This window comes from Spermophilus citellus (assembly GCF_964194105.1).
Source record: "Spermophilus citellus genome assembly, chromosome: 2".
Classification (NCBI taxonomy): domain Eukaryota; kingdom Metazoa; phylum Chordata; class Mammalia; order Rodentia; family Sciuridae; genus Spermophilus; species Spermophilus citellus.
In genome coordinates this window covers 217,792,603-217,817,090 of record NC_138183.1, presented here as the reverse complement: position 1 = coordinate 217,817,090, position 24,488 = coordinate 217,792,603, and the positions used below count along the sequence as shown (strand labels likewise).

General features: G+C 33.7%; 1 protein-coding gene across 2 annotated transcripts in view; it reads right to left on the bottom strand.

The window, feature by feature from the left end:
- LUZP2 (leucine zipper protein 2) overlaps positions 1–24,488 on the bottom strand; it is a 516,945-nt gene that overhangs the window by 310,113 nt on the left and 182,344 nt on the right. For both annotated transcript variants that reach the window (XM_081279800.1, XM_081279801.1), the window contains exons 2-3: positions 8,079–8,196; positions 4,361–4,431 (exon numbers count right to left, since the gene is read on the bottom strand). In XM_081279800.1, the coding sequence (XP_081135926.1) occupies positions 4,361–4,431; positions 8,079–8,196 (189 nt within the window). The remainder of the gene's footprint in view (positions 1–4,360; positions 4,432–8,078; positions 8,197–24,488) is intronic.

Below are 24,488 nucleotides of genomic sequence, written 5' to 3'. Positions count from 1 at the left end.
CTTTGGCAATGCAAATATATACAGGACAAGTTATAACATAATTATAGTCACTTTGGTTCCAAGATGATTTATTTATATATGTTTGACTAAGGATATATAATTTATGTATATATGCTTTACAATCCTTTGCTTAGAGCATATTTTTCATTGCAGCTGCCATTACAGGCTTCACCTGACTTCATTTGTCAGATTTGTTCCACCTATGGACACTTAAAGCTAGGATTTCATTATTATAGTCAATATTTTTTTAGTAAGAGTATTCAAGGCATTATATATATATATATATATATATATATATATATATGTGTGTGTGTGTGTGTGTGTGTGTGTGTGTGTGTATGTACATATATATATTATACATGTGTCTATATATTATATATATATAAACATATACATAAAAACATGATATAAATATACATACATACTGTAGGCCTGTAATGTGCAAGGCATTGTTATAAGCCTCAATCAAACTATGGTATCGTATTACAGATTGAACTGATGTATAGAAAGGTGGGAGAATTGTATTCCAGAAGCTTTGTGCTAGAACTCTAGAGTCACTACACTATATCTACTAAGGAACAAGAAGGAAGGAACGAAGATGGAAGGAAGGGAGGAGGGAAGTGAGAACGTAAATGTTGAACTGAGTACTCAAATCTTAATAAAAAACTGAATGATATATAATAAAACTATATTTTCAGCTAAAAATTATAATAATGTGTTAAATAGTTATTATTTTAACATTTTATTTCAATCACTTTCATTTTTAAATCATATATAAACATTTAAAACAAATTAGTTCATAAGATATATTTGTTATAAACACATCTACCATACAAACTGGGCAAGATGGCACATGTCTGTAATTCCAGGCTGAGAAGAAGTATGGCATACTCAAGGCGAGACTCAGCAATTTTGCAAAGCCCTAACCACTTAGGGACACTCTGTCTCTAAATAAATAAATAAACAAACAAACAAATAAATAAATAAATAAATGGTACTGGGGATGTGGCTCAATGGTAAAGGGCACCTGGGTTAAATCTCCAGTACCCCTCCCCCCCCCAAAAAAAAAAAAAAAACCTCCCTCACTGTGATATATACATGCAATTTAGGAAACCATAAAAAACAAACAGAAATATCTGTTAACAAAAACTGTAGACATTAGTACATTAGTAAATTCTACATATTTCATGACAAGGAGCTTGGACAGCCTGAAGAAGTGTGTCTTTAATTTTTCAAATCTCTCCATATACTTTTCTACCTTCCTTTCTGATGCCTTCCTTACCTGCTCACTGCTCCTGGGCTTTAGGTAGCTAGCTCTTCTGCCTCACAGACTATCACTTTATCCCCTGTTGGGGGAGGATTCCTGACTTGCATTTTATCCCTTGTGGGAAGTGATTCCAGACTTGCTTCTACTCCACTTTCCTCCACCCAGTGGGGTTTGACCAACTATTTCTAGCTGTTCTAATTCCCTATTTGATGCTGAGCCAAAGCTCTAATTCCAAGGAAATGATGGCTCCAGGGGCACCCATGACAGATTATTCAATGTTGATATGTGTTAACATAGAATTTGATATTACATAATCTTTTTAGAGCAGTTGGTTCATACCTCTTCCATCCCCAATTATAAATATAAGAACATGTTTACACACCTCACTCTATGGCACAGCACATATTGCAAGTGATTTTTGAGCTTGTATTGCAATAGCATCACAGATGAAGAACCTGCTGCGGTCACAGCCATTCTTTTACATTTCAGAGAACACTGCTCTGAAATCCTCGAGTATACTGAGTCCACTACTGTCTTCCAGGAATCTTCATCCAACAATAATCTTAGAAAATAAAATGCTTTATTCCATTTTTCTTTTCAAGATAACCTTTCTGACATTCTGGGGTCTTCTCCTACCTACCCCTCAGTGTCCCTCTCTCTAAACTTTTTTTTTTCTTCACCCGTCACAATTCTTTCTTTCAGCCCTAAACAATGTTAGTAGAGTAACTTCCCTCAAATATTTCTTTAATTATATCATGTTTCCCAGAGCTACCTAAAATGAGTTATTTATTTCTTATTTATTTATTATTATTTATTTATTATTGTGATTTACTCTGATTGTGATTGCTATGAACCAACATATAAAAGCTTTTAATTGTGGTACCAGGTCTTGCAAACAGATTTATTTTCTCAACTTCTCAGCCTCAATCTGTCTTCCTCAGTCACTGCAACCTCTGACTGGTGCTATATACCCATTGTTTGGAGGTAGCTTCTGTTATTATGTTTTGTTTAACATTTTTCTGCTTCCCTATCATGAAATACTCCATAGAAGTATCATTTTCTGCACATCTTGGTATCTTGATCAGTTGTTTTTCCTTTTTTAATATTTTTCAAAATATTGTTCACTACATTCATTATACGGTACAGTAGATCTCAAACCTATTCTTATTTAGCTGACAATGTACACTTTGACCAACATTCCCCCATGCTCCCCCTCAACCATCTCAGCTACAATAATCAACATTCTGTTCTCCACTTCTATGAGATCAACATTTTTAGATTACACATAACAGTGAGATCAAGTGGTATTTGTCTTTCTATACCTGGATTTTCTTCCAGGTTCAACAATCTTGTCACAAAAACACAATTCCTTGGTTTTATGTTTGAATAGTATTCTATCATTTATATTCAAAATGTTTAATTCTGCATCAATAAATTTATGAGCCATTAATACTTGTAGAATATTGAGCATAAGTGTTTTAAAAAGTAATGCATTTGGGGCTAGGGTTGTAGCTCAGTGGTAGAGCCTTTACCTAGTACATGTGAGGCATGGGGTTCAATCCTCAGCATCAAATAAAAATAAATAAAATAAAGTTATCGTGTCCATGTACAACTAAAGACATTTTTTAAAAGGTAATGTATTTCAAACCAATAAAATCATTTAAAATGAGGTAATTTTTGAAAACATGCTCAAATAAATATTTTATTCAACCTTTTTTGATATTGGACTTTGAAGAGAATTTCATGTTAAATAAATAGTAAATGTCATTGCAAATAATGAAAGCCAATACATGACACTCAATTTAATATTTTAACAGGTGTCATTTACTCCATCCAAATGAACTCCAATGAAAAATTTCTGGGTCAAGAGGCAAGGTCAGTGTACGTGACAGAGTCTGACAAGACTTAAAAGGGACAATGCTATCATGATTGTGAATAGCTTTTCACTTTGTGATTAGTGACCTAGTGTGGAAAGACATGGCTGTCGAGTAAGAGAATGGATTTTAAATTCAACATCCAACTATGATAGCCCTCAAATATTGACTTAAACACTGAGCAACAATTTCTTATATATAACATGTGAATAATAATATCTACTAAAAAGGTAGTTGTGAGAATATAGTACAATTGTATATAAAGAATCTAGAAAACATTCTAGAAAATGAATAGTAAATATTTGATTGCTTCTAGCTTAAAATTCCTCATTTATAATAAAATTTAAAATCATATGGCTTATAAAAAATAAAATAAGCAAACAACATTAATAATATTATAACAATGGCAATTTTGTTGTTAACATATTTGCCCTCTTCCTTACCACACCACCATACATTGTACCCATGATATCCAGGTGCTGGTTGGTTTTTGTTTTTGTTTCTGTTCCAGTGATCAAACCCACTTAACCACTGAGCCACATGCTCAAAGCCTACTCCTTTTGTTGTTGTTATTGTTGTACCTCAGAGGGCACTTTACCACTGAGCCATATCTCTTACCCTTTTTTATATTTTATTTTTAGACAGGTTCTCCTTGAGTTGTGCTTAGGACCTTGCTAAATTGCAGAGACTGGCTTTGAATGTGAGATCCTCATAGCTCAGCCTCCTGAGCCACTGAGATTACAGGCATGTGAAGATCAAGTTTTAACCCTTTTCTTCATGATTCATTGTGACAAATAGCATCCATTCTATGTAGTGATGGGCAGACTTTTCATGTTCTATCGTGCTAAAAGAAGAGTGTTACAGATCATTATCATTCAAACCATGATATGCAGATAAGGAACAACATTACCATCACTAAGGAACTCCTTAGAAATACAAAATTTCAAGCCCCACCTCAGATCTACTGTATAAGAATCTACACTTAAGCAAGAATTCCCCAGTGAGTTACACACACACACACACACACACACACACACACACACACACACATATATATATATATATATATATGTAAGTAAAGTTAAGAAGATAAATACATTCCTGAATTTTAGTGAATTTCCAGATATACTTTGATGGAACATCAAAAAGAATGTAAGAATGTAGGGGAAAATTACAAAACAAAAAACAAAAAAACAAAAAAAAACAAACACAGTCTTACCTTTGTTTCTGGCCTAATTCCAGAAGCTTCTGAACATCAGTTTTGGCAGATTGCTCATCACTTTTTAAAGACTGACAAGAAAAGTGGGAAAAGGAAGTCTTATTTAGTGAAACACCAAGGCTCACTTTCCTTTAGGCTACCACATACATGGTATGCCTGCACTTTTGACCTGTGACAGAAACGTAAAAAGGAGGCCCTAATGGTCCTCATAGCTCTAAAGGTCCATAGAGAAGTCTGTGACACTTTCCAGTGCATATCACACACTGAGTCAGAGGGGTAAGCTTAGACTCAGCTTTGAGAGGCTTGATAGAGGAGAAAATACTCTCCAAAAATCTAGGTCTTTTTGTAAGTTAATATAAAATATATCTTCTACACTTTCTTTGAAGTTTTACTGTGTTCTCTGAGGGCATGTTAAACTAGCTCTGGCATAGTTTCAAAAAATACAAGGAGACACAGAAAGCCTGTCTGTGTAAGTCAGGAAATAACACAATTAAAGATAAAAGCAGTCAAAAGGCACATGCCTGTTTGGTCTTGTCCTGTTATTATTTGTCAGTAATGTATTAGGATCCACAAAAACATAGGGCCATGTAAAATTGTAAATGATCCCTACAGATAGGGTATTTAAAAAAAGAAAAAAAATTCTATATATATATATATATATATATATATATATATATATATATATCACAAACAGATACACATTATCTCAGTCATTAGAGTTTATATACTCTAACAAATTCAGGATTCTGAGGCCATCAATTAAAGTAGAAAAGATCCCCAGGCTTTTTCTCATTAGGGACACTGTCATATTAAACCTTCCCTAATATACTCAATAAACTATTTAAGAGAGTAACCTGTCATTCTTGACATTAAAAGTTCAAATGAAAAGGAAATACAATTGTTTATATAGCAGCTTTGACAGGTAGAGAAATAACAATAGCAAAAGGAAAATGCTTTGTTTTCTTAATATTTATTTAATAAATATCTATCATGAATTATGCAAAGACTTGTGCCTGCCTTCACCCATTTTTCAATCTCATGCTTTAAAGAGAACATGAATATAGTATGATAATTATTATTATTAAGATGTAGTGGGATGAACTGTGCTTGAAAAATCTCCTCCCTAGTAAGACTGACTGGGGTGTTCATTTGGAAGCAGACAATAAACAGTGTTCTGTCTACCTGGGAAGAGTAGCTTCACATAAAATACAAGGAAAGCAGGATGAGGAATTCAAATGGAAAAAAAAGTCATAATTTGTGAGATTTACAGATCAAAGTCCATCATGGTTGTTGACTTGGGGCAGTTCACAAAAATCAGCATTTTGACCTCCTTATTTGTACGCTAAAGATGAAATTTCTAAGCAGCCTATTTTAAAAAGTAATCTGACTCAAAGAATTTAAGTAGACATGTGAAAGCATTGAGAGAAAAAGTGCAATAAAATATGCTTACTACTTTATTGACCAACTTTTATAATATGGATCAGAAGAAAAGCATGAGTAAAAGGTCATGGAATTATACTTGGCAATTTTTCTTTTCCTTTTTTTTTTTTTTTTTTTTTTAGATTCTCAGCACTCTTCAAACCCCTAAAAAAATAAAAACAAAACAAAATAAAACAGAACAAAACAACAACAAAAACAACAAAATAATTCCACAAACCTGATGCAGAAATGGAAGGCATATGTACACAGATGGGATCAGCAAGGCCAATCCAATTAGAAGAACTAGGTGTACTTTATTGTCATTTTCTCAGCAATATCCAGGGAAGCAGGGTATAACTCTATGAAAATAATCTTGTCCCTATAAGGATACTAATGGTTTATATAAAAACTATTTAGCAAACATGTTTACTTATTGTGCTATATTATCATCCCATCTAGGTGCTATGGTTACAAAGATGAACAGGACTTTCATCCTTGAACTTTCAAAGTTCCTTCAGCTTATGTTTGAAAAATGCTGTGTACAATGGGCTATACATTTACTTGTAATTTTGAAATCTGGAATACTATTTATTATATGTATGGTTTCAGGAAATTCCTGTGGTCTCTGTGACCTTTGCTACCTCATTTTACAATGATTATAAGATGATCTTAATGCTGTGGAGATTTTGTTAAAAGAATTTAGCAAGATGAAAAACATCTTGCATAGTGGCTGGCACAAAATAAACAAAGGCATTTTAAAAATCGCAGCTACATGTAAGGGTAGAGTTGTTAACTTTTCAAAAACTGTAACTCCATGAATATATACATTTTAATCAATTTTCTGTAATTAGATGCCTTGACTTCTGTAGAGGGACTTAATGTCCAGGGAGCACTGTGAACACTGACCTTGCCTGGTCATTTAACCACATGCTTGCAATATTTGCAATGTGCCCGATGTTCCATGACTCTGAGAGGTTCAGATTTCTTGAAGACTCTTCCCTGTCTTATTCACCTGGCAAATTTTTACTTACATAAAGTACATCTCAGGCACTGGTTCCTGCAAAACTCAAAATCAATTTGCACCCCCTTTCATCCTGGTTATTGTTTGCCTAGTGCTGTGTACATTTCCAGCATGGTGCTATTGTTGCACACTGCTATCATCCTGCTACCTCCCTCTGTGTCCTACTGGGTTGTGGATGGATTTTTTTTTTTTCTTTTTCTTTCCTTCTTTCTAGACATCACACAATTTCTCGAAGGGGAGCTTGAACACTGGGTTTAAATACCAGCTCTGTCCCTCAATTATCTCTGTGTTCTTACTTTCTTTCTTTTTTTTCCCCCTTAACTCTGCTTTCTCATCTATAAAATAAGACTTAATAAGCCTAGCATAGTTTTCATGTTGGAAATTCTAGAAAGAATATCCAAAACAGGACTTTGACCAAGTTCAACAAGTTCTGTTGGTTGCAGATAGCATCATAATTATCCTCTGGGAATAGAAAACTGTGCAGTAGAGTGTGGGCAATGGTAATTCTACATGATTTATTCAGTTACAAATAGAAAGAACCTAGAGCTGGATTTCTGGCATTTAAACTTTGGCTTCTTTTGTGACATTCAAAATAACGTGGTTTTTTTTTTTTTTTTCCTGTAAACACAATTGCTTGTGTGTACCAAGGAAATCACAATAAAAGTATTCACTTCATGGATCTGAGTATTGCATCATGCAATATACACAAAATTCTTAGTATACAGTAAGTATTTAATAAATGCATTGCTTAAAGTCCAATATTAAAACATTACAGTATGTCAGAAGTATTTCTTATCTGAAGTAGACTTTATTTCCACTTTAGTGATTGAGATTTCATTGTATGAATACATTTTTTACAGATGACACTCTCCTCTCTAAGGCATTTACCCATTTCAGTAATGAAGTTTATTAAGGAATCTTCAGAGCTCTCCTAGGGGGAATTTAATATTCTCTTCTAGATAATATTCCTATATTCATTTAACTCTTGGTCTAATTACTTTTCATCATTTTATAATATGAAAAACATAAGGGTCAAACTGATCTTAGAAGCTGAGAGGAATTGATGGTTTTACCAAGCACACAATTTTCTTCTTTTTGTAATTGCACACCTCAGATCCCTAGACTGCATTTCAGATGGCATTTAATTTCAAAGCTTATATAATAATAAATAATAACCACCATGGCCAAGCTAAAAAAGGTATGAAAATCTGCTTTAAAATGCATATTAATATGGGACTGCTCATTCTTTGCTGCTGAGCAAATTAGTTTTCATCTCACCTGAAGGTTGACTTTAATTCCATCAAGCTCTCTTGATGTCTTTGTCAGCTGACGGAGGATGGTGCTCCGCTCCTTAAATACTTCTTTTAGCTGCTTTTCTAGCTCTTCATAGTCCTGTCTAACACAGAAAGAGAAGGTGTGAGAGCCCTCAAACACTCCACTTTGCATCAGTCATAATCAGGAACCATCATATTTTAGTAAAATCTAGATAAAAATCTTAATTTCTTCATATAGAAGAGAATTTTTGAAAGAAAAATATCATGTTATCTCAAAAGTTTTTTTTTAATGAGAGGTATTTAGGCTCCAAAGAATTTCCATGGCAATATTTCACAATTTCTTTATACACATAAAGCATAAACATAGTTTAGCATAGTTTACCAGATAATTGTTGGAAAACAAAATGGATATTTTTCATTATATCACTAACCTTTTTTTTCCCCTCAGATCCTTGAAATTTTATAAGGAGAGTGGTGATTTGGAGATATATGTTAGACACACAGAAGAGTTTTGAGACTGAGGGAATAGAGGGTAAAGCCTGAACATAAACCAGGGTGTTGGTTTCTTTCCTAATTCATAAAGAAATAAAACTCATTGAAAAGTGCCCGCTTTCAAACATGTCTAAGAAAAATAGCTGATATAGCTACTATCAGTCAATAAGTTCAGGAATTATACCCAAAAGATTAAGTTACTACTTATTATTTACCCAAAAGATTAAGTTACTACTCTATAATTCCTATTCAATAAGATAATAAGAATGAGTGTCCATGTTTGTGTATGTTTGTGTGTGTGGGTGTGCATGTGTGTGTGTGTTTGATGAGTGGGGAATGGGGATAGAAAATACGGGATTTGCAGTGCAATCTAAAACTTTACCTGATAAAGGAAAGTCACAGTGATTAATTGGAACACATAGGAGAGCTTCAAATCCTTTCTGGAAAAAGCAATATGAAATATGTAGGATGTATTTTAAAAGACAAATAGAAATCAGTCATATGCAAAGGGAAAGCACTTCTAAATATTAATGAAAATAAACTTGCTTAAATTTTTTAAAAAGTGAATAAATCTCAGAAGGTTTGAGACTTAATTGAGGGGCGGTGGATTTGCTGATGATAGAAGAAAGTAGAAGAATGTGCAAGCCTTGTAAAAGATGTTTAGGAGTTAGGGCACTGTTAGGAAAGTAGAGCCATCAGATGAGGGTCTTTAATTTCACTATTTGCAAACTTAAGAGTGAATTGGGGCAGAGAAACCCCTGGTGCAGTGCTTAGAGAACTTAGCATTGCAATAGTCCAGGCAAAAAATGGTCCTGGCCTTAAGAGACCAGAAGCTGAAACAAAAGGGATGATTAGTTTGATTCTAGCCAAACATTGGAAAATAAATCGATAGGATAGTTGTTTTTAAAATTATTTTGTCTGTGTGTGTTGTGGGTTGAGTGTAAGGTAGTTAGGTTATAATGATGCCATGTTTTGGGCTTAGGTAGTACACTTGGATACAGTCCTACACTGAGAAAGAAGTCATAGGAAAAATAGTGTTTTTAGTGAAATATGGGCTGAGAAGTTCAGTTTCTAATATGTAGAAAAGTGTTTCCTGCTCTGTCTAACCTTTACTTTTTTTTTTAACCTGTAAAATGTAACATTGACTTCATCCAATACTTTATGTATTAAATGGAGTAACTTATAACTTTTGAACTCAAAAAAGAATGAATTTGAATACATATGTATAAAATTTCTATTACTGAGATATTTGATAAATTTTATAATTATTCTGCAGAATTATAAAATCTATATCCACAAGGGGCCATAATAATAATCAATAAATGCAATGGGTCTTGAAAAGTTTTCTGCTAAAATTCTTTTTCTCATTTGCTAAATGCCAGTGTCTATCATTCTTCACAGTCTTCCTGTTGAAAGGAAACTGGAATGGACCATTGTTAAGACATACAATATTTCTTTTCTCTGGTCTTGAGATTTTTACTTACAAACAATAATTTGTCAGTAATTAGATGGTTATTAATGCCCCAGATATCTATTCACTCTCACTGCCAATGCTAACTAGAAATGGACAAGTCACATTTTCATTTCATTCCAAATTCACTACTACTTCATGCTTCAGTTTATTTTTCCTAGAGAATGAAAATATCTCCAAAGTGATCTTAAATAACAATGATGTAATATTGGTAAATAAGGTGCATGGACAACATTTTAAATACAGCATGGTGTTATACACACCAACTCATTAATATTCGGTACAACTCTATGAGATAAGCACTAGTTATTAACCTTATTTTACAGTTGAAGAAATTAAATCACAGGGTCAACAAATTATTTACAAGGATATGTCACCATAAAGGAAACTGTATCAATCAACCGCTGGAGTTCAATGTCTTGGTCACTAGGCTGGAAGAACATGCTGACTTGAAAATGAATTAATCACAATTAACTGTCACTATGCCTGTCATATAATTCAATTCGTTTTGTATTACTTACTTCCTGTCTATTACGTATATCAATTTTCAATATTAAAATTATTTACCATTTATTATTTTAAATTAAATTAAACTGTGATGTTTCTTTGTCTGATTTTTTAAAATAATTTGTACACATTTCTTAATTCCATAATTGTATTTGGTCTTCAAATAACTTCATGGGTATAAGAGAATCAATCAAATCCTCCCAAATTTCTTTTACATAGACATTTAGGCATATTTTGCCTTTTTGCCATTTAGATTGTTCTCCGTGAGTTGATTATTTTCATACTAATGCACAAACTTATTTTAACTCTATTTTTTTGAGTTGTCTATTCTGATTCACTTATGAATTTGTCAATATCAGTGTCATATCATAGTTTAATTATTAAAACTGTGTTTTACATTATAATACTTCCTATTTTTGCCCCCCTGTTGTTTTGATTCATAGTTTTATTGACAAATTTTATATTTCGCTTAGAAGTTTAGAATTACCATGTCTATTTCATAAAACATCTGCAGGGAATATAATTGAAACTGCATTCACATTAAAAATATAGAGAAATAGATAATAGTTGTTCATCTTTCCATCCAAAAGCATAGGTTGCCTCATATGTTACACTACTGTTCTCCTATGATTCATCAATGCCTTACAGTTGTGACATAGATTAATTATGCTTTTGTTAGACTTACTGCTATTGTTGCAGGTAAACTTTTGCATTTAATTTCTAATGAATATTGCTGATTCATTAAGCTATTAATTTTATAGGTTGATCTTTATTCCATAAATTTTACTAAACATCCTTATTTGTTTCTGTATCCAGTTAAATCTTTGGGCATTTTTAAGTGGGAAGCATTTTTGATGGATTTAACAACAATATTTTCTTTTTTCTTTAAGAGCTATAACTGTTTTTCTTTACCAATTCTATTGGCAATAATACCCAAAACAATATTGAATTGGGGAAGTGGCAGAATGAATACCTTTTATCTTGTCCCTTTCTTTAAGACAGAAGTACTAATTATACTTCCTCCCTGAGTAATATGTTTTCTATAAAGTTCTCGTGATACTATTTTCTCAGAATATTATTTAAATATCTTTTACTGAGGTATAACAATCACAGAATGTCACACTTCATGAACTACATATAATATTGTTATATATACATTTACTATAATATAGGATATTTAATATAGCTTTCACTTTAGAATCTTTCTTTGACCTCAATCATCAATCACCTTCACCTTCCCGCCTTCCCCTCAAAATAAAACCAATATTTTTATTTCTATTGTTTTGTAATAGTTTCCATTACTTTGTTATTGTTATTCCCATGTAATCATCAATATCATCTTTTGTGTTTGACTTGTTTTATACAGTACTGTTTGTAAAATTACTCCATGTTTTATAGACAGTTTATTGGTTGTTACTGTTATATAGTAATTATAGTGTTCTGGCAAATAATTATACTGTAATATATTCCAGTGTGGATAGACACTTGTTTTTTTTTATTTTCAGTTTTTTACTGGTATTCATATGCTGCAATGGATTTTTGGTATGCCCATGGTTAATTCATGAATACATTTATGCCAGGTGGAATGATAAAAGTAGGGTTCCTGAAACATAGGGCATGTATATGATATATATGTTTATCTATGTATTTGGTAAATTTGACCAAAAAAAATGAACAGATCAGTTTTAGAGTAGGAGAGATGGAGAATTTAGATTTCTTCCCACTTTTGTCCACACTGGTATTGTCAGTATTGTTTATTTTTTAAAATTAATTCTATTAATTGTGTAACAGATCTCCTCTTAGCTATAATTTGTATTTTACTAGTGACACAGAGAGAGCATGTTACAAAAGATGATATTGACATGTTATCTTTTATGAAATGTTTGTTCATGACTTCTGACATTTTCAATGTTTTTTTGTTATTGATTTATTGGAGGTATTTATATACTTTATGTATGTGCTTCAGGTTTTTAAATATATTAAGAATAAAATTACCAGTTTTTTTGAATTTTGCAGTCACTTAATGTTATCTTTTGAAAAGTTGTAGATAAAATAAATATAGACCAAATTATTAATCTTACATATTAGGATTTTCCACTTTATGCTCAGTGTAACAAATGTAGTCGTATTTAATATATTATGTCCTAGAAGGTTATTAAGTAATTGGTTTTCTTGTTTAACCTCTCACTTCTTGGATCTGTGAACAACTTGACATTGTATTTATCTGTGTTGCACATGTTAGGGGTTAAAATGAACTTATTTTCTTATGCATATACAGTTTTTGTCTCAGCAAAATGTATTGAATATATAATGAAAATTCAATATTTCAGTGTAATTTTTTCATGAATAAATTGTATAGGTATCTGTTTCTGTATTATTTAGTCTGTCAAATTAGTCTGTTTGGGAGTTGGGCTGTAATTCAGTGGTAGAAAACTTGCTTAGTCTATGTGAGTGAGTCCCTGGCTTCATGTATAGCAATGAAAAAACTTAAAGTTCTCTTTGTCTATCTTTTTGTTAATGTTAATCACTCTTAGTTTTTGTGGTGTTTTGAAAGTGTAACATATAAATATCCACCATTCTAAAAAGGTAGATTTTATAATTTTCTTCAAGACTGTTTTGAATATCCATGATTCCTTGGAACTTCATATACCTTTTAAAATCTAGAGTCGCACCACATATGCAGACATACAAGTATCTAGGGTAAAGAAGTTCATCTCATTCCACCATCTTTCCTGCCCCCATACTCCTACCCTTTTTTCCTTCCCCTTTGCCCAATTAAAGTCCTTAATTTTCCTTAATTTTCCTTAATTTCCTTAATTTTCCCCACGCTCCTCCGTATATTATGGATTGGCATCCATGTATTAAAGAGAACATTTGGCCTCTGTTTTGCGGGGATTTAAAAATTTAAAAAAATAAAATAAAAGCTATATCTCTGTGGTATATGATGAAAAGAAGACTGCAGATGTGGAACCCACTTCAAGGGCAATCCTGTGATGCAAAAGACAAACAGTAAAAATTAGCAGTGGACTTAGGTTAGGAAAAAAAGGTTTTGTTCATATTTTTGGACAAATCCTTTGGACTTGACCATTTTTCTCTGTTGAGTAGAAAATAGCTAAGAGAGAAGTTGAGAATAAAGATCCAAGAGAGAGAGACTAAGAATTGGTGCAATCTCTGGGGGAGATGGGAAGGAAGGCATCAGACACAGATCTGTTGAGAGGAAAGACAAGGAGATAGATGTGGTATGGACAAGAGTCAGTGGGAGGCAGGAACTGAAAGGATTTCCACTGGATAAGCTCTCTTTTCCCTGTTGAAGAACAAGCCAGGTTATCTGCTGACCATAAAAAACTTGGGTTTGAAATACTCACCCAGGGAAAGAAGATTATTGGTGGGATTTTACATATAACCGTAATAACAGATACTGTACAGTGTTGAGTAAGACACAGCAATCTCCATAATTATCCAAACACTGATATGAAGAAGCTTTGAGTAAACTTTATATAATTATTTAGCTCTTCTTATAAAAACAATTAAAATAAACATTCATATTCAATTTTATATGGTCACATATAAAATGGAGCTTTATATGATTTTACGTTTAGTAAACTAATGATTTCTAAAGTTATTTGTAGAATTTTTGAAATTTTTATATGTATCTTCTATAATGATAATTGGTCTTCTTTTCTCTTCATTTATTATTGGGGATCATTCTATCATTTTTATAGAATTGGTGATATGAACTGCTGAGGGCCATTACCAAGTAGGAAATTTCCTTGCCAGCGTACCCCATGTTAATTTCGCTGTTGACATTGCATGTTAGGTGACCCTGCCCAAGGACGAGGGTGGATCCAGGATTAGGGTGTATCCTGCAGTTTGAGGAAGTATCCCAATCCTTGGGTTTAGGGCGTTCCCGGTTTAAGACAAGTTTAAGGCGTTCCCAGTTTAAGACCTTGGATTTTAGGGAAGTTCGATGTTGAGGATTATTGCTGCTGGAATTAGGGCGTTCCTGCTGCCTAAGCTCCTGTTGAACTCTCTTGAGATTCAGAGAGCATTTTTGGGAAATAAGCCTCGTGGAGTAGGTGAATTGGGTGGCAGGAGAACTGGGATTGCGAGAGAACGTGTGTGGAGGCCGGTGTGAGTTCGGGAATAAAGAATTGCTGTTTGAATCTACAAAGCTGTGTGGTGGCTCGTGATTCTGTGCCCAGCCAAGACTGCAGCAATGAACATCCTCATCTTATTCCAGATTGCAAAGGGAAGAACTTTCAATCTTTCACCACAAATATGGTATTCAGTGCAGACATTTACAATCAATATTATTTCTCTTCCTCCTCCTCCTACCTCTTCTTATTTTTTGATAAACTCTCAAATGTAGAATGTTTATTTCTTACTGTGTTAATAATTTCAGTTTAATCATGAATAGAATTTGAATGTTATCAATTGTTTTCATTGTGGTAGTTGTTATTATTTGCTCACTATTCTTTTGTTCCTTTCTTCCTTTGCCTCATTCTCATTACACATAAAGACAGATTAGAAATCATCACACCTTTCAGGGGGTCATGTGGCATTCCAATGGCATGCAGGAGAATAACACCCCAGAGTTATTAAATGTTGTTTGTATTATTTTGCTCAGTCTCTGTTTCTTGTGCAGATGTAATTGAAGAGATTATACCAGATAACTGCTTAAACTGTAGGATTTTCAAAAAATAAAACAGGAACAACAGAATTGATTTGACCCATATCCTAAAGCAGAAACACTCTCAAGATTTCAGCCTGAATTTGAAAAATAAGATTTTTATTTTTAAATTAAGTCTTAAACTTTTATGGTAATTTATAATATAGCAATAGCTTAGCAAATGTTTGTCTATTAAATGCATTCATTTATGCTTTCACATAGATTTTTCTTTTATACTGTTAGTGTGTTGAAATACATTCATTCATATCACACATATGGTTTGATTCATTAAGTCAATATCAAATTGTTGAAACAAACTTTAGGCATAGTTCTGCTATATTCAGTTTTCTAATATTTTGATTATGGTTTTTATGTTTATTCTTATGGAAAATTGTATTTGCTAATGTTCTTTCTTATAATGTCCTCCTAAAGCTTGATATTCCGGTTATGCTTAGTTCCTGAGATGAATTGGAAAATGTTTCCTTTTTCCTATTATCTGAAAGAGTTTGTATGACATTGATAACCTTTATTCCATGAGTGAGAAGAATTGGTAATTAAAATAACATGGCTTAAAATTTTCTTTATGAGAAAGTATTTATTTAAATAGTCAGATTTATAATTATTTAATTGACATGTAACTATTCAGATAACCTAACTGTTTCTATTTCAATATAAGTAATTTACATTATTTTAAATATTCTTTTTTATTTCATTGTTATTTACTTAGCTCAAGTTCTGCATATAAGCTATTGTTCTCATCTCATTGGGAAATTCTCCAATTTGGTTAGACTAACTCTATGATCATTTACTGGTCAGCCAAATAATGTTTTTATGGTGAATTAGCTGTCAGTTTGTCAATGGAGAGGACTTGGCCACATGAATTTGATCCTCCACAGGCTAGCCTGGGTTTGTTCATACACCACTTGATCAGGGAACTTAAGAGAATCAACAGAGGTATAGTAGTGTTTTTCAGATTTAAGTTTAGATTTAGCACAACTTCATGTCAATCATATTGTATTATTCCCAAAGTAAGTCACATTTCCAGGCTGAACTCAAGAGGAAAGAAAGATACTTCACTTCTTGACTGGAAAAGCTACATCATCCTATTGTAAATGGACATAAGCATAAGAAGAATTATGATCTGATTTGCAATCTGTACAGAGCCCTAAGTGCTTGGTTAGCTTCTCTGTGATTCATTTCTTAGAAGTTGGCCTTTTGAATGCTTGCCACAGCATGCACTGAAGGTTTTTCAATGCCTTGTAAAGCATCTTTATTTTGCATTTTGTCCATTTTTTTCCATTGACTTCAACAAAAAGGTTTTTCAGCAAGAAGATTGACAAATTTGTCAAATTTCACTGAAAATGAACACTATTTGGGTCATCATTTCACTATCTTCTTTATTTGCAAAGATAATCAATTATTTGCTCAAATCTAATCTTTTCTCCAGCTCTAAATATATGCACACATTTATTTGATCCACTCACTTTTATGGTCCCAGTTAGATTATAACTCCTAAAATATTTATGGCACTAAGATAATTGATCTTTTTTATTCTCTAATCCATTTTATCCATAGCTTTCAGATTTAGATTTTTTAACTTAAAATTCTACTTGGATCAATTTGCAGTCCAAACATCAATGACTTCTTTGGCTCTGTCAAGGTCAAAGCTGTCTTCTTTCTGGCTTAAATTTATATTTTTTCTCTTGCAGTTGCCTTTGTCAGGATTCATGTATTTCCTATTATGTGTTCTCTGTTTATTTATTAATATAAATAAAATTTCTTGAGGATATTAAATATGTTTCTATTTTGTGTGAATTTACTGGATCTGAGATTAAATCAAATCTCCAAGTAAACATTTGCTTACATTATTTCTAATCATCAGAAACATCCATCAGCCATCAAACTCCTCAACAGTCTTTAGCTTCTAACTTATGACATAAAACCTCCACAATAAATCCAGCCAGTCTCTTCCATTTTTATTCTTTTGTCAAAGATTTCTATATACATTCTATTCTTCATCTCCATGTTTTCCCCATTGCTGCTCTGGTGGAATGTAATGAATGCTGCTTAATGGCTAAGGTAGAAGAAGTTAACAACTACTGAACTCTACACAGAGAAAAATAAAATTAAAAAACACCACCACAAATGTGTATAGAGGTCCTACTTTGTTCTGCAATGATGTGGACCTACTTTATTTGCCTCACCCCAGTAATTGTTACATTTCTTCTCTCAAGTTGACTAAGCATACTTGTGTGTTCTTTTTTTCTACTTCCCTTCTTTTTTTCTTGTCTTTCTTTCTTCTTTCTTACCCTTTCTGCTTCCTCCCTCTTTCTCTCCTGCTCCATTTCCCTCCTTCCTTCCTTTCCTTTCCTTTCTTTCCCTCCCTCTCCCCTTCACTCCCTCATTCCTCCTCCCCCCCACCTTTACTTTTCTTTCTTTCTAAGCCAGTTTTGGAACTATGTCTGAATATCATAAATATCTTAAACATAGTTTCTGCCTTTGTGGAGCTTTTAGCCTAAAGTGTGACAGATGCAGATATATAATTGCATTAAAATGGAATATATTTATGCTGAAGTGCTAGAAGTGTGTGGATCACGATAGATAATATCCTTATTGGGCAACTCAGGTAGTAGTGATCTCCTTTGATTAGAGAAATGCATACACACCTGAGAAAAAAAATAACTGGCTACTTTCAAAAAGAACTGTTAAAACAATCAATAGGGCTAGGCACGGTAGCACATGCCTATAATCCCAGTGGTTCACAATGCTGAAGCAGAATGATCCAGAGATCAAATCCATCCTCAGCAATTTAATGAATACCTAAGCAACTTAGCAAGACTCTTTCTCAAAATAAAAACAAAACAAAACAAAAATTAAAAGGCTGGGAATATAGCTCAATGATAAAATGCCCCTGAGTTCAATCTCCAATACAGCCCCTCTTAAAAAAAAAAAAAAAAAACAGTAAGATTTTCTGTGACATTGGCATGGGTTGTGAAGCCATAAATCACAAAGAAAAATAGCCTTAATGATGATGCATGATCAATGTGTTAGTTTTTTATTAGTTTCATTTAGGTACACAAAGCAGATGAACCCATGGTTGTGCATTCTGTTTGGTGCATGAAAATGAAGCCAGATTTAAAGTTAGGTAGTCAGTGTAGTTAGGTAAATCGGGTCTAATACCCAGTGAAATCTAAAATGGAGGCCATGCTGAGTGAGAATGGTGCTGGGAAACGCAGGACAACTCATGGAATGTTAATGAAGTCCAGAAAAAGGTAGGCCAAAGTCCACCTCAAAGAAGTGTTAATGAACAGCCCCCAGCAGATTTGAAGATAGCCTATCCCAAAGAAGTGTTAATGAAGTCCTTCCAGCTCAGACTACTTCTTTGGCCCACCTGTGTCCCACCCCTTGGGCCTTCCCACCTACATTCCATCACTGAAAGAACTATAAAAAGGGGAGACAACCGCACTTCCACGGATTCCACCTCTTGGGTCCCCTTCTTCCTCCGGGAGAAGTCTTTTCTGCTGTCCTTTAATAAACTTCTAATTTCTACTCTGACCTTGCCTCCGCGTGCTTCTTTGGTGTTATTCTTCAACATCAGGGAAGCAAGGACTCGTCACCGGTCAACAGCGGTAACAAAATGAATCTTCTGGATGGAGACTGATAGGGCTTACATCAATTTAACAAACCTCTGAAGCTGAGTAGTTTCAGAACCCACCATTCTGCAAATTCCATCTAGTCAGAAAAAGACTCTAAAAGGAGGAAAAAGTTTATGACCTACATGATATCTCAGAGTCTACAGGGGGACAATTTCAAACACTCCTTTAGAATAATAAAATCACTACCTTTCATTCATGTTATACTTTTCCTTTCGAGACTTCTCAGTGGTTTAAAAATCCCACCCCATTGATTTTCCCTTTCACTCCTGACACTGACAGGATCCTATTAAAATGTTAAGTGGGTCTTCTCCAGGCAAGTGGCAATCACAGTGAACTTGAGGTCAAAAGAAAAAGCTTTCACCAGAGGAGATCTTTTCTACAACTTTCCAATGACAGAACCTGCAGCATTGTGGGGTCAGCCCCCAAATTCCTTAATAGGACACCCATAGCACAAGAGTTAATAACAAGAATCAACAAATGGGACTTACTTAAACTAAAAAGTTTTTTCTCATCAAGAGAAACAATAAGAGAGGTAAATAGGGAGCCTACATCATGGGAACAAATTTTTACTCCTCATACTTCAGATAGAGCCCTAATATCCAGAGTATACAAAGAACTCAAAAAATTAGACAATAAAATAACAAATAACCCAATCAACAAATGGGCCAAGGACCTGAACAAACACTTCTCAGAGGAGGACATACAATCAATCAACAAGTACATGAAAAAATGCTCACCATCTCTAGCAGTCAGAGAAATGCAAATAAAAACCACCCTAAGATACCATCTCACCCCAGTAAGATTGGCAGCCATTATTAAGTCAAACAACAACAAGTGCTGGCAAGGATGTGGGGAAAAGTGTACTCTTGTACATTGCTGGTGGGACTACAAATTGGTTTGGCCAATTTGGAAAGCAGTATGGAGATTCCTGGGAAAGCTGGGAATGGAACCACCATTTGACCAAGCTATTGCCCTTCTCAGACTATTCCCTGAAGATCTTAAAAGAGCATACTACAGGGATACTGCCACATCGATGTTCATAGCAGCACAATTCACAATAGCTAGACTGTGGAACCAACTCAGATGCCCTTCAATAGATGAATGGATTAAAAATGTGGCATTTATACACCATGGAGTATTACGCAGCACTAAAGAATGACAAAATCATGGAATTTGCAGGGAAATGGATGGCACTAGAGCAGATTATGCTAAGTGAAGCTAGCCAATCCCTAAAAAACAAATGCCAAATGTCTTCTTTGATATAATGAGAGCAACTAAGAACAGAGCAGGGAGGAAGAGTAGGAGAAAAAGATTAACATTAAACAGAGACATGAGGTGGGAGGGAAAGGGAGAGAAAAGGGAAATTACATGGAAATGGAAGGAGACCCTCATTGTTATACAAAATTACATACAAGAGGAAGTGAGGGGAAAAGGAAAAATAATACAAGGGGGAGAAATGAATTACAGTAGATGGGGTAGAGAGAGAAGATGGGAGGGGAGGGGAGGGGGGATAGTAGAGTATAGGAAAGGTAGCAGAATACAACAGTCACTAATAGGGCATCATGTAAAAATGTGGATGTGTAACCGATGTGATTCTGCAATCTGTATTTGGGGTAAAAATGGGAGTTCATAACCCACTTGAATCTAATGTATGAAATATGATATGTCAAGAGCTTTGTAATGTTTTGAACAACCAATAATAAAAAAAAAAAAAAGATCTTGGGTCTGCCTTCTAATCTGGACAATGCAGGAAGGAGATGGTAGCAAACCAAGGAATGGCATCATCCACAGAGGACAGGGCGGGGCAGCATTCAGCATTTGTGGAGTAAGGAATCTTCCCTAACAATCTTAGCAGAGATGGAGGATCTCCAGAGATCTTAGTGTGTTAGTAAGAGAAAGAGATATCAGATTTCCCTCTTCCCAGGGGATGAGATAGGCACTCAGAATGTTCTTAAACTACATGTAAAAGAAAAAAAAATGAGAAGAACTGACCACTTTCCTACAAATATTTCTGTTGGAACAATATAAGTAACAGTTCCTGGCACTCAACAAATGTTAAATTAATATATTTAATCCCTACCCCCATGTGGCCAAAATATTTGAAAACATAACAGTTATCATTCTTGACCTCATGTTCTTCATAGAAATAGATTATAAAACAAAGATATCATTATCCAGTAATTTCCTATGCTGTAGAATATGTCTATTCCCTTGACCTTGGGAAAAAGTGCCAAGTCACCACACAGGACACAGTAAAAGTATTCCCTTTGCCATAGAGATAGTCCCACTTCCACAGTCATCAAAGCATTTTAAGCTGTCATTCAGCATCTTCTAAAAAGTCAATCAAATGGAGACACTTTTTTTTCCTTTAACTTTCAACATCATGAGCACATCTCTTAAATTGCTGGAATCTTGAGCAGCCAGTTTGTCATAACAGTTTGCATATGTCACTTTCATTTGAAATATGGGCAAGTCCTTTATAGATTATGAATATGTTTATACAGATTAAATTAATAGCCAAGTTTGAAAATGTAAAATGTCACTCTTTAATGGTCCAGTCTCTTCAGGAAATACTTATTAATCAAGGTGAGCAATCAGGACAGTGGGCAACACTCCAACTTTTGGAGGTGGTTTGCAGAATTATGATTACAATTGTACAGCTTCTGTCCCTTGTATTTTCTGAAACCTGGGAAGTTCATGTCTCATCTTGTGTCATCCATGTTGAATACTCAAACAATTTTTAACAGGCAGCACTACTTTCATTAAAATTATTATTAGCAATGTGCCTCAATAAATATCCAGAGGAAACTCTAAGGTCAGCAGATATTGAAACCAAATCTTTAAATCCCTGAGTCTCAGATCTTCTTAGAACACTGTGCCCAGTTCTGTGAATTTGTAAATTCTATGACTTGTCTGTTAGTCTTCACATAAGATTTTTTTTTTACTCAATAATAATCAAGGTAGGATAAATATTAAGGAAAATGAAAAGTGACTTTGAGATATTCTGATATATACCCTGTTTCATATTTCCTTCTCCTGTGTCAGTTACCATTTCTCCTCTTGCTTCATGTTTTTAAGTGAAGGGAGAACAAAGTGCTCTAAATATAAAAGGCTATAATAGAATAAGAGTAGTTGTAGAAAGGTAAGGTTTTAAAGTCTTATCTTTATTCACAATTCAAGATTGGATAAAATATTTTCTTAATAAATTAACTTTTTTTCAAGGAGGAAAGGAATAAAGAAAGCAGAATAATATTGTTTGCATAGAGAGAGATTTTAATTTTAAGACTTATAGTTAACTGACTGTTATATATGTGTACATGCATATGAGTTTGCAGACAGCCAGAAAGATACGGCCACTCATTCTAAAAGCCGTGTGAGCCCAAGCATTTGTGGTAATCAAATTATGTGAGTAATAAATATTCTCCCTGAGGTTTCCTTTTTGGTTTAAAGTATCTGTAGTGATCCTGTGATTACAAATAGTTCATATCTGTACCATGATGTGACTTCATAGTTAACTTTAATATTCTCCAGTTTATCAAATTAACCCATCTTTTATGTTCTCTACTAGTTTAATCACAAAATATCATCGGCTGCAAATATGTGTGATTATAATCTTTTTTGTAAATATAATGGTTTAAAATATTAGTGTTTGAACAAATTTGAACATATGATTATGTAAGAGTAATTATACCCCAGAGACTTATTTTAAATTCTCTCATATACCTACTCATTCAACTCAGAGAAATATCCCTGATAATTAAAGCAATACAAGTTCAAACTAATCAATGCCATACAGAAAATAAAGTGTTAAGACATGGTACTCATCCACTTCTTGTGAATTCTTCTCTGACACTGTGTTTTTAAGAGCATTTTCCAGATGTGTGTGAAAATAAGAAATATGGATTACATTTGTAACAAATAAGAGAAAAAAATGGGAATCTAGAATAAAAATGTTGTTAACTTGTAAAAAAGAGAAAATCAATCCCTATTGCATTAATTTTTATGCTATTTCCTAGCAAAATAGAGTTACGTCCAACTCTGTGCTTGTTTTGAAATGATGAAATAGTGGTTTGGTCCATATGCTCGTCCTCACAGATCCCTAAAGAAGAGCTTTCCTGGTAAGCCAGAGCATGCATGCTCCCTTGTTGGTGCACATGTAACTGTGTGTGTGTGTGTGTGTGTGTGTGTGTGTGTGTGTGTGTGAGAGAGAGAGAGAGAGAGAGAGAGAGAGAGAGAGAGAAAGAGAGAGAGAGAGAGAGAGAGAGATATGTTGGTGGATTAAACAAACTCTTATTGAAGATCAAAGTTCAATGTTACTTTGGTTAAAGTTTATGTCTATGATGGTTCTAAAATATTAATTAATTTAGACAATCAAATTGTTTTTTCTGTTACTCAAATTACTTAAACTATCTACTATGTGGCTACAACTGCATGAATTATCTTACAGTGAGAGACATTAAACTGGTTGGTGAATCATTATTTATGCATGATGAATCCTAAAAATTCCTTCACTGTGTCTAATTTAGTGGTGCTCTTGATTATCGTTCTATATAAAAAGTCTTCTATACTTCAGATTATTCAGGATCAAAGCCCTCCTCTCTACCCCCAACCCTCAACTCAAAGACTTTTTTTCTATGATTTCATATTAAACTGCTGCAATTTTCATAATAAACTTCTGGAAGAGTCCACCATACCATCAGCAATACATGTGTGGATTTTCAGATGTTCCTTGTAGCCATGGGTGACTTTTCTGGGATCACTTTGTGAGTTGTTGCAAACCTATACACACAAAAGCCAATGGAAATAATAGTCCCAGGAACCTGAGAGAGGTGATGAACAATTAGATGAAAGCCCAAACGATATTTTAAAATAATAATGAAAACAATCTCAGCACTTATACTTGAAAATGCTGTATTCTGTCACTCCTATTGCCATAGTTCTATGGTCTTTTGGCTAGATATCATTCATATGTTTCTTACATGTTCCTTCCATATTTATCTGCCTCCTTATCTATCATAAATTCCATGTTTTAATTTTATCATTATAACTAGCATATACATACATATATATGTAGAAAGTTCCCAAATTCACAGTGATTAGACTTAACTTTTTTTTTTACTTTAGAATAATGTAAAAATGATATATGGTTAGTAGAAATCATACTTGTAATTTCATATTTTTATCTTTTCCTGGGATAGCAATGTGATATGATAATATCTCCTGAAGCTTAGCATGTGGAATTTCAGTATTGAGAAAGGATGATTTTAAACTAGATGATCTTGGAAAGCATTGCTAAGATGCTGATATCTGTTCAAACCCTAAAAAGTTAAGTAAAACAGCTATATACCAACAGGGAGGATAACTCTCTAGGGAGAGACAGTGGCAAAGTACAAATTTGGAGAATGAATTGTGCCTTACGAATTCCTTCTCCCTCACAGACATTTTCTACAATCCTTTGATTCTGTTAAAGTAACTACATTCTTCCCATCTGAGTTTCTCAGGATTCTCCATTTATCTCCTTTTCCTTAGGGTGTCATGCATTCCCATAAGTTCATATTCATCTCTATTCTGATACCTTCTGAACACATATCTCTAGGCTAGTCTCTATATTGCTATAGA